General features: G+C 50.4%; 5 protein-coding genes across 5 annotated transcripts; 2 read left to right on the top strand and 3 right to left on the bottom strand.

Moving 5' to 3' along the window:
* Positions 1 to 29: 29 nt before the first annotated feature.
* On the bottom strand, positions 30 to 4,736 carry N7508_010299 (sulfite reductase (NADPH) subunit beta; the record flags this gene model as incomplete). Its single annotated transcript, XM_058468359.1, has 3 exons — positions 30 to 4,442; positions 4,498 to 4,634; positions 4,706 to 4,736. 3 exons carry the CDS (start codon positions 4,734 to 4,736, stop codon positions 30 to 32), a joined length of 4,581 nt encoding a protein of 1,526 aa, XP_058316205.1.
* A 1,504-nt stretch (positions 4,737 to 6,240) lies between these two features.
* Positions 6,241 to 7,327, bottom strand: N7508_010298 (inositol phosphorylceramide synthase regulatory subunit KEI1; the record flags this gene model as incomplete). Its single annotated transcript, XM_058468358.1, has 2 exons — positions 6,241 to 7,230; positions 7,286 to 7,327. 2 exons carry the CDS (start codon positions 7,325 to 7,327, stop codon positions 6,241 to 6,243), a joined length of 1,032 nt encoding a protein of 343 aa, XP_058316204.1.
* A 691-nt stretch (positions 7,328 to 8,018) lies between these two features.
* Positions 8,019 to 9,583, top strand: N7508_010297 (MmgE/PrpD family protein; the record flags this gene model as incomplete). Its single annotated transcript, XM_058468357.1, has 4 exons — positions 8,019 to 8,348; positions 8,404 to 8,541; positions 8,610 to 9,388; positions 9,451 to 9,583. The coding sequence occupies 4 exons, from the start codon at positions 8,019 to 8,021 to the stop codon at positions 9,581 to 9,583; spliced, it is 1,380 nt and encodes a 459-aa protein (XP_058316203.1).
* Positions 9,584 to 10,032: 449 nt separating this feature from the next.
* N7508_010296 (NAD(P)/FAD-dependent oxidoreductase) lies at positions 10,033 to 11,431 on the top strand (the record flags this gene model as incomplete). The annotated part of the gene is made up of 2 exons (XM_058468356.1): positions 10,033 to 11,132; positions 11,191 to 11,431. 2 exons carry the CDS (start codon positions 10,033 to 10,035, stop codon positions 11,429 to 11,431), a joined length of 1,341 nt encoding a protein of 446 aa, XP_058316202.1.
* Positions 11,432 to 11,551: 120 nt separating this feature from the next.
* On the bottom strand, positions 11,552 to 14,077 carry N7508_010295 (Zn(II)2Cys6 transcription factor; the record flags this gene model as incomplete). The annotated part of the gene is made up of 6 exons (XM_058468355.1): positions 11,552 to 12,046; positions 12,103 to 13,339; positions 13,395 to 13,535; positions 13,598 to 13,671; positions 13,743 to 13,914; positions 13,995 to 14,077. 6 exons carry the CDS (start codon positions 14,075 to 14,077, stop codon positions 11,552 to 11,554), a joined length of 2,202 nt encoding a protein of 733 aa, XP_058316201.1.
* Between the last annotated feature and the right edge of the window lie 1,027 nt (positions 14,078 to 15,104).

Below are 15,104 nucleotides of genomic sequence, written 5' to 3'. Positions count from 1 at the left end.
ATAGTAAGAATGCGTGCGTTGTATAGTAATTACTCGTCTTCTTCCTCATCCTCGGCAATACCAGCGTGGAAGTTCTGTCCATCAGTGGTGGCCTTGATGACACCAGCGCGGATGCACCAGTCACCGAAGCGCTCAGGAGTCTCGCCGTCGGTGTTACGCTCGAGAGAGTAGCGCTTGAGAAGGTCTCTCATGATCTCGAGGATCTCGTCCTCCTTGATGGAAGAGCGGAAGCGTTTGTTCAGACGCTGGCCGTGGTAGCCACCGCCCAGGTACATGTTGTAAGCACCGTAGGCCTTTCCGACAAAGGCCACTTCGGCGAGCCAAGGACGAGCACAACCGTTGGGGCAACCAGTCATACGCATCACAATGCTGTCACGGGCTAGACCAACCTCCTCGAGGGTAGACTCGAGCTTGGAGATCAGGACGGGGAGGTAACGCTCGGACTCGGCCATGGCGAGACCGCAAGTGGGGAAGGCAACACAAGCAGAGGAAGACAGACGCAGACCGGAGAAAGCGGTGTTATCAAGCTTGTACTTGGCCAGGGTCTCCTTGATGAGAGGAAGGTCCTCGTCGGTTACACGAGAGATCATCAAGTGCTGGTTACCAGTGAGACGGAACTCTCCCTTACCAAGGCCAGCAAGCTCGCGCAGACCCGTGCGCATCTTGAAGTCGGAAGTATCCTCAATACGACCGTTCTCAATGAACATGGTGAAGTGGTTGAGGCCTGTGTCGTCCTTGATCCAGCCGAAGGTGTCGACGTTGGACTTGAACTCGAAGGCACGGGGCTCGGCGAACTTGAGACCCTCCGGGAGAAGCTCCTCGACCTTACCGCGGAAGACAGGGACGGTCATGTCGTCAATGGTATACTTCATACGGGCGTGCTTGCGGTTCTTGCGGTCACCGTTGTCGCGCTGCACGAGCATGATCTTCTCACAGACGATGTGGATCTTGTCGGCGGGGATGTATCCAAACATGCGACCAGTCTGGGGATAGGTCTTGGTGTTGTTGTGGGTAGAGCCCATACCACCGCCAGCCAAGACGTTGAAGCCCTCGAGATGGCCGTCAGCACCCTTGATGGCAATGAGACCAATGTCGTGAGCGTAGACATCAGTGTCATTGTGAGGAGGAATGGCAATAGTGATCTTGAACTTGCGGGGAAGGTAGGTTTCACCATAGAGGGGCTCGTGGTCAACGATGGCATCACCGGCAACCTGAACCTTCTTCTTATCGTCATCCTCGAGCCAGATCTCGTGGTAGGCGGTGGTAGAGGGAAGGAGGTGGTTACTGATCTTCTTGGACCACTCCCAGGTCTCGCGGTGGAAGTCAGAAAGCTCGGGAAGAGAACTGCACATAACGTTACGGTTCACGTCCCCACAGGCAGCAAGAGTATCCATCATGGAGTTGTTGATTGCGCGCATGGCACCCTTGAGGTTGCGCTTGATGACACCGTGGAACTGGAAGGTCTGACGGGTAGTGAGCTTCATGGTCTCGTTGCCGTGCGAGCTGGCAATGGCATCCATCTGCAGCCATTGCTTGGGAGTGGCAACACCACCGGCGAGACGGCAGCGAATCATGAAGCTGTAGGCAGGCTCAAGACCTTGGGCCTTGCGCTCATCGCGAAGATCACGGTCATCCTGCATGTAGGTACCGTGGAACTTGGTCAATTGCTGATCACTGGCGGGGATAGCGCCAGTGCTCTCATCCAGAAGAGCTTCGGCGATGGTACCGCGAAGGAAGTTGGAGCCGATTTTGATGTCTTCGTTGGTGATAGGAGCAGGCTCCTCGGGCAGACCCTCAACGTTGTCGACACCCAGGGCCTTCCACAGACGAGGCTCCCACTCGGAGTATCCAGTCTGGTAGGCATCAGGGTCCTGGTCATCACCGAGACCGATCTCAGTCAGCTTACGACCACCGAGGAAGGCAATACGGGCATCAAGGTCCTTTCCGGGCTTGTTGTAGTAAGCCTTGTCCTCCTTACGGGGCCAGTAGTGGCTGTCGCCAAGACCGAAAACGGAGTAGTTGATGGAAGACAAGTCGAGGTCACCGGCGTTCTTGACGTGCTCCCAAAGACCACGTCCGTTGACAGGGAACTCACCCTGACCAGCGGTACTGCTGATGAACACAACATTCTCCTCAGTGGCAAGGTCCTCAACGGGGAAGTCATCCATGGCCATGACCATGGTCTTCAGACCTCTGGCGCGACCACGGTTTCCAAGACGCTTGGAAAGGCTCTCGGCGTTACCGTTGTCAGAGGCGAAGAGAATAGTAAGAGGAGCGCCGAAGAGGCCGTCCAAGAGCTTCTCGTAGGAGTCCTTAGCATTTCTCTTCTGGAGAGCACGGACCTCAGTGCCGTAGGACTCGGAGAGCACAGGGGCGTACTTGGGGTGGCGGTTCATCAACTGGGTAAGCTGGTTGTCACGGCGCAGGAACTCCTCAAGCTCACGCTTGATGCGCTCAGAGTCGAGAGCGAACTTAGGCTCGCCCTTGTCTTCGTTGTCGGGGTTCCAGCGGTACAGAGGCCAGTAGCCGAGATCAATGGCCTTCTTGGTCTCCTGCAGCACAGTGAGAGCTGAGTCGTTCTCCTGGTTGTACGGAAGGTAGGCAACAACGACGGAGGGACCCTTGAACTGCTGGGCCTCAGACATGGCCTGGAGGACCTGGGTATAGGAGCTGTACACAGCAACGGAGGCGACGTAAGCGTTGCCTCGGTTCATGGCGTAAAGACCAATGTCCTTCTTGCGACGGGTGAAGTCGGCGGCAGAACGCTCGGAGTAGGGCTGAGAGTCGATGATCAGCATGTTCACGTTGGCACCGGAGGCCAGAACGTGGTGGACACCAGAGTTGCCGAAGTCATAAGCCCAGGCGTCGGAACCAATGAGCCAGTCAGACTCCTCGTAGAAGAGCTTCTTGGACTGCAAGAGTTGGCGGGAAAGAGCAGAGCCATCGTTGGAAAGACGAGCAATGACCTCCGGGGCGATCTTGTTAGCCTTAGCGGCCTCCTTGACGTTCAGAGCCCAGCGAGACAGCCAGGTCTTGGGGACGTCGGTAGCAAAGGTGGTGGACTTAGAAGCCTCCTCCACCTCACGAACGAAGCGCTGGCGGTGCTCCTGGCGAGCCAGCAAAGACCCGAAACCATACTCGGGGCTTGCAGCAATGGTGCTCGAAACACCAGCGTTCTGTGATCCAAGCTCGTTAGCAATGTGAAGACGCTCACCGAAGAGCTGGTTGAGAATCTTCAAGTAAGCGTTCTCAATGCGAGGCTGCTCAAGGGCATTCTGGATCGTGGGAACCTGAGAGCTTCCAATCTCGAGGTTCTGGATAGGAGATTCAGAGGTCAGGTTCTGCAGGACACCACGGAGAGCCTGGACAGCGGTAGAGGGCTCAATGTAGCCAAGTCGGTACCCAACAATCTGAGGGGCCTGGCCGCGCACACCGGAGGGGGTGAGGCTGGAGAGGAGATCCATGAAAGAAGGACCCCACTTGGTGGTCTTGCGAACCTGCTCGAGAACAGCGATCTTCTCAACGGAGCTAGGGATCGACGCAGAGATCTGGCCGCCAACCCAAGGGCGGTAGAGACGAGCAGTGATCAAGCCAATGTTCTCAAGCTCGGACTGAGCACTAGCGTTGGCCAGAGCATCAACGAAGACACCAGTAGAGCCAAAGACAAAGATGGCAGACTTGGCACTGGCGGTTCCGGTGTATTCAATGGCATTGTATCTGCGGCCCACCTCCTCGAACAAAGCGTTCCAGATCTGAGCTGTCCAGTCGAAGATGTCGGCGGCGTTGACACGCCGGGTACTGTTGGCATTGTCAACGGTGGTGGCGGTCGAGCTAGGGGCTTCGCTGCCAGCACTGCTGTCCCTCCGGGAGGAACCCACTGAGGAGTTTTCAACGCTAGCGTTGAAGGGTGTCTGAGGTTGAGAGGGAGGAGCCAAGGTTGTGGATTCTTGGCCAGTGGGGGCGTCCAGAGTCTCGGCATTGACAGTGGCCACACGGCCGGAGTCAGCGTAGAGGTTCTCAGCTCCAGCGGGAGTCGCAACGTTGGTGCTGATGTTGAGAACCTTCTTAACAACCTCGATATCCTCGGTGGCAATGGACGGATCTTTGGCTGAGTTGGAGGGGTCGAAGAAGTGGATCACACCCTTTCCAGACTTCTGAGCAAGGGCGTGGGCAGTGATAGCAATATCCTGAGCCTCCTGCACGGTCTCGGAGTGCAGAAATGTGAAGCCAGATTGCCGGATGGAGCTGATCACGGAGTAATCGGGAAAGGGAGAGGGCTCCAGAGCAACGTGGATGACGACGGGGTTGTTGGCGAGACGGTAGAGGTGAGGAACGGCGGTGATCAGGACGGAGGAGCTGGTGACCACGGAGGTGAGATCACCCTTTTGCACAGGGGTGAAGGCGGACAGGAGAGGGTCCTCGTTATAGCGCACAGCTTGGACCTGGCCATATTGTTAACTCGGGTCCGATGTCACAGGCGATGCCATGTTGACTCACATGTGTGTTTTTGGATGAGACGTTCCTTGTCTTGTTGGCCTTCAAGGTCTTGAGAGACTTGGAGAACAATGAGTCGTTCTGCAGAGAGGGCTGCACAGAGATAACGACATCACTGGTGAGGTAGGCGATTCTCGCCACTATTAATCAATGGCACTATTAGCAATTGCGCCTCTATTTGCAAGTATCCAAGGATCAGAATATCACTTACCGGCCTCAGCGGCACTTGAGACAAATGCCATTATAATGGCTGTTCGAGTCACAGCGCAGGTGGGATGTTTAAAACGGCGATATGGCTTATCAGTTGCAGCGATCTCCCAACTCGCAGCAAAGCGCCAAATGGATTAAAGGAGACAAATTGAAATGTCTCTGATATTAGTGATCTCTCGTCAAGAAGAAAAAAGATGTTCCACGGGTTTTCTCTCCCACGATCATTGATTTCTCCGTCGTCGGGGTTAGATCAGCAGCCCGCTGATTGGTGTACGATCACGACATCAGTGCAAACAGGTGGCCGCAAAAATGCAAACAATCCCGATTAGGCTCACATGCGGGGGATCCCGTGACTTGCTCGAGCACGTCAGCGTCGGGGTTTGCGCTTGCGGTGTTTGCCCTCTCAATATCTACGCTCTACAGTATACTTCTGGGGTATAAATGTACACAAATCCCGATGTTCTAAGAGATTTGCTTCTTGTGATGGCACTCTATGTAAATTGCCGACCTAGGGTGTTTGGTAAGAATTACACCATCTGCACTATCGTGCAGATAATATTTTTTTCTTTACTTTGGACTAGTGCGGCACCAATAGCACTACGACAATTACCGATGCCAACATTTTCACTTCGGAGTTACCCCGGCATTCCGGTCAATACTATTCTTACACCACGTAAGGCCTGGAGGCAATCTCCAGAACTAAAATTACCTGTCAGATGCCGAAGTGAGATGAGGAGAACAGTTCCCCGACTTCGCTTGAGTACGCCTCCAATATTTATATCCACTATCACTATGATTCGGCCGAGTGGTGCACATGAATCTTCTGTTTCAAGTAGTGACTATAAAGGCTCATGTCATGCCACCAAGAAATATGATCTTCTCTTCATTCTATATACCTACTTTCTACCATTCCAAAGTGTTTGAATCGAAACGAATAATATGCATGTGGTGTTTATCCAAAAGCTAGTGTGTACAATAAAACATAAAATCCTTGTCAAATATGCAGCCGTAAGATAGTCATCTCCCGACTGAACCAAAATCCATATCCAATAAGCAATGTACACATATCCCGACGCCAAATCCATAGGTGTTATGTTAGATGCACATGAGCGTGGCAGTCAAGACCCCAATAAAGCGCCCCAAATCCCACCTGAGCATGATGAGCCCAAGATGACAAATTTAAAACGCCTTTACCAGATATCGAATGATGGAAGGGTAATCAATCAACACCATAGATTCCTGGACCCGTTCAAAACTTATATATGCAGAATGTGTCGTTATTATTGAGTAGAAGCACTCGGGCTTTGTCGTGATCGCGGGAGTTTCGAGTAAGCGGAGCTATCGGCAGTCGAATCCAGCCGTCTCGCAAAACGATGGGACGGACACAAGAGCCGGGGCGGATTGTGTCCTCTGGCTGAAGGCAGCCAGACGAAGAATTGGGGGGAGTTGAAGACACTGAAGAGCGAGTTCAAAAGAGGCGATATACAAGAAGAAGGTCTTTTGATTCAAAGACGCTGGCATGCCCAAAATAATCACTTATCGAGGCGCATTCCAGTCTTGCATTTTGACATTCATCCCTGGCACATGCTCGGGGATTGGCTGTTGGGCGGTAGCAGACTGAACGACAGACCGCGATGGCTGTGGCGGGCCAGTTCCGGAACGGCGTCTTCGCTCTCTCTCCAAAGCACCAGGCAGCTCGGTAGGGCTTGAACGGTTGCGGAATTTGTGGTTAATTCCACTGAGCCAGTTGCCATCCTCTTCTTCGCCAAGCCAGTAGTTGTGACCAATGCCAATCATAGTGCGACCCAGCTTTCCCTTCCACCCTTGACCATCCGGGCTGTAGGCAGAGAAGGGCTCGCGGTCGATATCAGCCACGCTGGCAACTGACACATTGCGACTGTGGGTCGGAAGCTGGGTGTGACGGGGAATAGCAACCCAGAGACGAAGAGACTGACGCGCAAATGCGAGCATAACCAGGACGAAGTATACACGCATAGCCCATAGAAGGGAGATGAAAATGATACTCTGGAGAGACTCGGACTGGAGAACGACATTGCTCAGGTCTTCGGCACTGCGAGGTGGGTGGGCGATAAAGTTGTTGCCCTCCTTGGTGTTTTGGATCTCGACGTAAGCGGCATCGTACTTCGGGTTGGTGAAGCCAGCGGTCTGGGCGATAGTATCGCCGCCTGGGCCGGCTCCCTTGCCACTGTCGTAATGCTGCGACACTACCAAGAACCAAGTCACACCAAAGGCGGCGGTATAGGCGGCGTTAATCAGACTGTCGAACAGGTAAAGATATGCGAGGGAGAGACATTGTAGAGGCGATTGTTTCCGAATGTGAGGGAATAGGAGCGCGGCGAGTCCGAGGGCGACCAGGGAATACAGGTACATGGACAGTTGGACGGGCGACAGGTGGTACCCGGTCAAAAGGGCCAGCAGACCATAGAGGCCACTAATCTTGTTTAATAGCAGTGATAGGGTGATCAGGGAAGCACCAGTCTCTAAGCTCATGACATAGAGAAAGGTCTGAGGTCACGGGACAGGTTAGCTCATTCGGGGCGCACAGATCGAAGAGGCTTACCTCTGGCCGCGGAATGCGGAGAAATCGGGACGTGAACCCCATGAAGACGAGGCACAAGAATGTGCGTTATCTGAGATGAGGTAGGTTGTTGGGTATATATACGGACAAAGCAAGGAGATGAAAAAGGCTGGGAAAGTATGGGACCGCAGATGGCCCAGGGGCGCTGTTCCGGCTGATCCGTTGCAGATCAATTTCCCGTTCCGCCGGGTTCAAGGCCGCTTGCATGAAATCATCGCTTTTAGGCACTCCACAGTACATGTAGGAGTCGAAGGTACGAAGGTACTAAAGTTATAGCAAGAGTGGATGGGTTAGATAGGATTGGTGATATCAATTAAAACACGTTTAAAACGCATTCATCCCTTGCCTTCCCTGCTCAGGAATTTGTAGGAAAAAAGTGTGCCCGAGCCGAGCCAATAGTTATGCCTTTTTATGCAGGCCGTAAGGCAACAAGGCCGACAATCACATGCTGTTCCAGTATAAGTTAAATGGCTGGAAGGGAAGCTTGCTATATCTTGAGCAGAAATATGTCAGACCATTGTGATTGGAAGCAGAGTGGAAATTCATTATGTATAGAATTCGAATCGGCTATATACTTCGGATAAACCTCCTCGGAAGAGGAGAGTAAATACCGAAGTGCCCGCCATTTCCCCGCATATATTTAGACGAAGACGAGCATCTATACAAAGTAATTTCATCAAAAAAGATCACTGGATGTACTTCACTCATACCTACAATGGCATCTTCAATCCAAGGAACCCGTACCGATCGTTTGGTCAATTGGGCCGTTGACCTGAAGTATGCCGACATCCCTGATGAAGTGGTTCAACGCACCAAAGATTTTTTCTTGGATACACTGGGCTGTGCTATAGCCGGTCGAAGCCATCCTGCAATTACTGCAATGGTGCGCTTTGCGGCTCAAATGGGACCTTCTAGTGGAAAGAGCGAGCTGATCGATGGCTCCCAAAATCTTACTACTAGCCCGGCATTTGCTAGTTTGATCAATGCTGCGGCATCACATGTGGTTGAGCAGGATGACCTTCACAATCGAAGTATCATGCACCCAGTAAGTCTTGTGTGTCTGTGGTCTTTTTAAGACCATAGTGCTAATCTGGCTTTAGGCGACTGTGATCTTCCCTGCAGCCCTGGCTGTATCCCAAGATATTGGAGCCAGTGGAGAAGACTTTATTACTGCCTGCGTAGTTGGGTATGAGGTCGGTTGCCGTGTCGGGGAGTATTTGGGGAAGAGCCATTATGAGGTTTGTTGCCCGACATATATGTTGGGAAACCCGATCCATAGATCTCTCAAAACTAACAAACATGACAGAGGTTCCATAGCACAGCTACCGGTGGAGTTATCGGAGTCGCAGCAGCTGTAGCTCATCTTCTAAAGCTCGATGTGAGCCAGACACTATCTGCAGTTGGAACAGCTGGAACGCAAGCAGCAGGATTGTGGCAATTCTTGTTAGATGCCACACACTCGAAACAAGTACACACTGCCAAGGCCTGCTTTGATGGTATATTTGCTGCCTACTCTGCTCGTGAAGGCCTTTTAGGCCCGCGAGATATTCTTGAAGGACCCCGGGCAATGGGGATTGCGTTAGTTCCCGGTGAAACAAACCCGGAAGCTATCGACCAGAATCTAGGCAAAGACTTTGCGGTTCTTCGGTCAAGCTTTAAATGGCACGCATCATGTCGACACACTCACCCCAGCGTGGATGCACTGTTGAATTTAATGAAAAAAAATCAGGTTGCCTTTGGTGATATTGAGTCCGTGCTCGTTCCCACATACCAAGCGGCGATTAATGTACTAAGTCTCAGCGGTAATGGTGAGACGGTCCACCAGAGCAAATTCTCTATGGGCTTTGTACTTGCTATTGCGGCGAAGAAGGGTCAGGCTATGATCACCGATTTCACTGACGATGACTTGAAAGACTCATCTCTGCGAGAATTCCAAAAACGTGTGACGATGAAATATGACGCGGATATTGATGCTCAGTTCCCCGAGAGGTGGCAGGGGACAGTTATTGTTAAGTGCAACTCTGGTAATACCTTCACAGAATCAACGAAGTTCGCGAAGGGAGACCCGGAACTTCCCTTGACAAGGTAGGCTTGCTTTAATATGCCCAGAAACCCAGTGTGTTGATATTCTAACGTCTTGCTTTTAGAGCTGAAATCGAGACAAAAGCTCATGCTCTTGCTAGATATGGGGGAATCAAAGATTCAAAAAAGGTTGATTCTTTGATCAAAAGAGCCTGGAATTTGGAGCACGAGACAAATGTTAGAGGCTTTATATTCTAGGCTGTAAGCAGTCAGAATGCTGAGTTGAACTACCTTGGCTGTAAATTTGCGTGGTTTACCAAAGTTCACTTGAATAAAGATTATTCTAGAGTACTTTCTGATTCTACACGCAGTGATTTGGATATACTGCATCCAAAAATCCCTTTATAGAAAGTGATGGAGATGAGACGGACCGTGTACGGACCGTGTCTTGAGGCAGTTCACGGTCCGTCTTTCCCCTCAAGGCTCATAATAATTCAACTACCCAAAATGGGAATCCAGCTTTCAGATGATTGGCCTGGTATACATACTTGAGGGTCTCATGTCTAATCGCAATCAAATTCTAGAGGTTTCACGATACAGTATCTCCTCACGGTCCGGGTCGCGGCCTCCGCCTCACAAGTATATAACAAGCCCGTGGCTTTCGTCTTCGCAACATAGAATAGCATCATCACATAATTTCAAGAAAAATGGACAAATACCAACGTGTCGTCATCATCGGAGCCGGTGCCTTTGGTCTCGGCACTGCACTGAGACTCAAGGAAGAAGACTACAAGTCAGTCACAATCCTGGACCGATCCGTACCCCCAGTCCCAGATGGATCAAGCAACGACATATCCCGTGTCATTCGCTTTGATTATGGAGATCCCATTTATGCAGAGATTGCAAAGGAAGCATTCGACCTATGGAAGACCCCCAATTATAAGGAAGCGTTCCACCAAACACCCTGCTTGTGGGTATGTCAAGATGGAACTCCAGAGCAGCCAGTGCAACCTCGTGCCCAAGAATACAGCCGCAAGACAAAGCGCGTCTTGACTGAGATGGGCCAGGAATGGGTCCCCGTCGGAAGCGTGGAAGAGGCCAAGCAACACTTTCCCAAACTGACCGGGCGACTTGCTACACCTGGCTTCGATGGCTTCTATAACACCTCCGCTGGCTGGGCAGATGCAGGTCTTGCTTGCACTCGTCTCATGTCTCGCTGTGCTTCAGCCGGTGTCAACTTCATCACCGGGCCTAATGGTCAGGTTGAGGAGTTTGAGAAGAACCCGGATGGAACTATCAAATCCGTTCGGACCAAGAATGGGCGAGTTGAAGGTGATCATTTCATTGTTGCCACTGGTGCTTGGACTTCAAGTCTGATTCCTGCTTGGAACTCAATGCTTGCTGCAGGTCAGGTTGTTGGATACGTGCGCTTGACGCCAGAGGAAGTCGCTGAACTGAGAGATCTTCCCATTTATTTCAATTTCTCTACTGGATTCTTTGCTTTTCCCCCTCACGAGCCGACCGGCTACCTCAAAGTTGCCTGTCATGGCTTTGGCTATACTCGATCTGAGCCTTCGGTCGTGTCGGCACCGCCTAGTTCAGCAGTGGCTTCGCGAGCGAACTATATTCCTGCTGATGGTCTCGAGCGTCTTACGGCTGGAATGAAGGATCTTTTCCCCCAAATTGCATCACGAGGGTTTGAAAAAGTTGGGATCTGTTGGTATAATGATACCCCAACCGGCGACTTCATCTTCGACTATCATCCGGAGCACAAGAATTTGTTCATTGCTACTGGCGGTAGCGGACAGTGAGTGAGCTATTAATCCTGCAAAGTGGAATAAAACTGACAAAATCTTCATTTCTAGCGCTTTCAAGTTCTTACCGGTGATTGGAAAGTATATTGTAGGAAGCTGGCAACGAAAGCTGTCAGATGAGTTGCTTGAGAAGTGGAAGTTCCCTACCCAGTTTCGTGAGCGCTTCCAGGGCGAGGTATTCACAGGAGATGGAAGCCGTGGTGGACCTGAGCGAAGGGAATTGACAGCTGAAGAACTCGACACTTTCGACACGGCTTTGAAAGCTTCTGGATCTCGACAGAGCAAGATTTGAGGACCGGAGTACGATTCGACCAATGCATATATAGCAGATACAGAAGCTTTGTAATTTTTGGTCCTAATATTTTGATTATTTGTCACATAAATGATTGACGTCGGTTTGCTCTCCACTACATTACAGATGTTCTGCCATGTAATCTCCCAAAATCATCCACTCGGGAATGTCTGGGATCCCTGCCCCCATAAAATCATTGCCACTCCCCGGAAAAGGCCAGTCTGGCAAGGGACCTTCATTAATGGAACCCGATATTTGATCAGTAAGCGGGATATCTTGACCTGGAAGATTACTGGCCACTGAATCAAGTTGGTCATTCCCACTTCGTTGGGACGCACCCGCAGGACCAGAATTGCTTTCAACCCTACGCCCTGTTTCAAAGTCATTGTTATGACCCTGTAAAATAGCTAGATCGCCAAATTGAGCCTCAGGAGCCCCTCCAGATGATGCGCCGACATCGAGAATTTCCCACATTAGAGCCTCGTCGCTCGTAGCCATTCTCGGCATATTGGAAGGGGTTGGCATTTTGGATAATGCGCCCGAGAATCCTTCTTGATTGTAATAAAGGGACCCGTAATTGTGATGACGAGCAGCCAGCTTATTCACTTTGCGAACCTAAATAAGTCAGATTAGCAAGTTGATGAAGGACACAAAAGCGCCAATTCACTTACCAGGATACTCATATTTCCCCAATAGTCAGACAATTCCGTCATAAAATCGACAAGAACCCGAAACTCCTTGTTGAGTAACAAAGCGATTTGCGGATTCTTACTACCAGTATGCTCAAGTTGAATGGTAGCAGCGATTCCTGCCAGGTATCCCAGGAACGGATCACAAACCTCGAAATTGACCTCACCCATCTCCCTGATAAACCGAACAATCCACCTAGAGTGCAGAAGCGACGTCTCAAAGGACTTTTGTAAGAATGTTGTGGATATGTTCCCATTGAAGTCGCTAAGCTTCGTCATGATAACGAAGGGATGGTGCAGCAGACACTGAATCGAATGAAAGAGAAACTGGACGCAAATCCAAGTAGAAAGATATGTGCGTGACTGTGGATCTTCTCGGGCGCGTCTTTTGAAGTCGACATTTATGTATCGATGAGCGTCTGCAAAATGAGTTTCGAATTGCAGCCATTCCGACTCAAGGATTGCAAGAGCAGACCCTGTTTGCCAAGGTGGAAGTGAATTCTCTGCGAATGGTTCGAAGACATATTCCGTGGCTTTACCCCAGAGTGCGTATAATCGAAGGAGGCAAGCTAGAATACCGTGGTCGACATTTTGTCCTTGTTTACCGGGCCCATCATGTAATGTACCACGGAAAACTGAGATAGGCTCATCGAAAGGAGGACAGGTCTCCCGAGAGGGAAACGGAAGAGTAAAGTGCTTATCAGTTAGAGCGAGTGAATAGTTTCGCGAGGCACTGTATGTGCGATCGAGCATGAAGAAGGCCCACGTTATGCGCTTTCTCATTTCGTTCTCTTGCAGATTTGACGAGTTCGAATATCGATTTTTGTTCAGGCCAACAGACTGAACAGTCCGCAAGCCAAATGCAACAGAGGCATACCCTCTGTGCGCACGTCCAGCAGCAAAGTCTGCTTGTGCCATGAGGAAGGTGCCCTGGAGGGCCGATAGATTCATATGTCCCTCTTTATATTTGTTTGATACAATATTCCAGGCTTTCTCTGAGAAAGACATTGCGTCCAATGGACCCCCAAACATGGTCTCCCTTAAACGGCGAGGAAGATGAAATGTGAGAGCCACTAATGGAAGTGAAATCTCTAGTGGTAAGGACTTTGCGTTTTCCAATAGCCATATTTTCGAGAATACGCAGTATGGCTGGTCGTGGAAGTACGACAGATAAATCTCTACCTCCCGTTCTATGAAACCACCGGGGAACGAAGTTTCACTTTGACCTTATTAGAATATTTGGGATTGCAAGCAAGTAAATAGTGAGGGCATACTCGTGGTTTGGACTCAAGGAGTCATTCAGACGGCTGAGCTCTTGGGTTTCATCAACACCGTCCCGTGCGTCATAGTCCTGGTCTACATGCCGATTGTTGGCCGTAGTTTCATGCAAAAACGCAACTCTGGGCAAGCCCTCTCTGAAACAGAGAAAAATTTCACTAGTCAGAAGAAATCGCAAATTTCAGGGGAGCTAACGTACTGAAGCAAACGTGCCATCGTTTCTAATCTGTCTTCGATACGCTGGAGCCTATCAGCGTTCGGGGCATCTTGGATCTACTAAACTTAGCATTATCTCTACAAGACATTGGAGGCATCTGAGCATGTAGTCCTCAATAAGAACATACCTCATTAGGCTCATTTCGTTGGTCCTGGGCCTGAGCCGGAGCCGAAGCCGGTTCCGGCTTGCTCCTACTCCTTGCATGGCTGGCCGTCTGCGCTTCGTATGAACAACGCTGTCCTAGCCGGTGACAGAGCGAGCATGTTGGCTTTTCGCCCGGACAGCGCGCCTTTTTCCGACTATTCAATTTGGTCAGATATCCAGACTTGTGATAGTTTGGGGCGATATTGCGGGTAATTTTCTGAAGATTGCCACCTACCGACAGGGACAACATGCTTGGCGAGTGCGCTTTGTTGATACCTTGTGTATGGTATAGTTATCCCCTATTGAACTCATGGTCATTGGGCAAGTGCATTGACAGGATAGACGTTACGGGATGTGGTTGGTTGGAGCTGACCCTCGCCTGTGCGGGGTCCCCGAGGAGACTTTCCGCCAATCACACGAGCCCGATATTCACGTTCGCTCAACTGACGTTCTCTTTCTTCAAATTTGGGATCGGCATGCTTACGGCTTCTACCCAAACTCTACGGGCTGTATAGCTTGGCATATCTGCTGCGACTGTGGACAGCCCTGTCTGGAATGCAATTCCCGATAGAGAAATCTGCTCCATCTTCGCATAACACATAATCCACTCACTGACTTTTGCCTATTTTATGTGCTGTCGTTTTCCGTCCATCTACGGCGCCATCATGCGAGCTGACCGGCCGTGATTGAAGAATGGCTTTATGGGGCCTGCACCGGACCTGCACCGGGACTGCAACGGGCCTGTACCGGACCTGCCTCGGCATAAAGACTTCGAGAAACATGACGCTGTTAGGTGAATCTCTTAGTTTGAATTGGAAAAAAAGCAAACAATGGCGCCTTACGGGAGACAGGCGTTTGGGGTTTTAGAGCTAATTCGCCAGATCGTATGTAGCACGCATGCTACGGTTGCTGTAAATGAGATATCAAAATACCTATGTGTTGTCTGACTTGGCTTTCATGCAGTGAAAATGTTAGTCTAGATCAAAACTTAATTTTACCAAAAGACTCATTTCCTTGACGTTCAGTTTGTAACTGTTATCAGATCGTTTGCCATTCACCAATCAGACACAAGTAGGAAATGACACGTTTGACAACAAACTTTCGCGGATAGATGTCGACCTTACAAGGTTACTACAAACATCACATGAAAGCATCGCCACTCATTTCAAGTCAAAGTGATCCTGGTCCCTTGCTAGATAAGGATCGGGTGGCTGGGATCTCCAAGTTTCGTATCCCCATATTCCTTGGATACTTCGAGCCGGTCATGTGATCGGCTCAGAGCTCGTTAGAGGTTTCACTGCGAAAATAGAATCATTATTAGAGAACCTACTAAGAGAAGAGCAGC

The sequence above is a fragment of the Penicillium antarcticum genome, assembly GCF_028974205.1.
Source record: "Penicillium antarcticum strain IBT 31339 chromosome Unknown utg000009l_segment0_segment0, whole genome shotgun sequence".
NCBI classification, from domain to species: Eukaryota; Fungi; Ascomycota; class Eurotiomycetes; order Eurotiales; family Aspergillaceae; genus Penicillium; species Penicillium antarcticum.
This window is presented reverse-complemented; position numbering and strand designations above follow the sequence as displayed.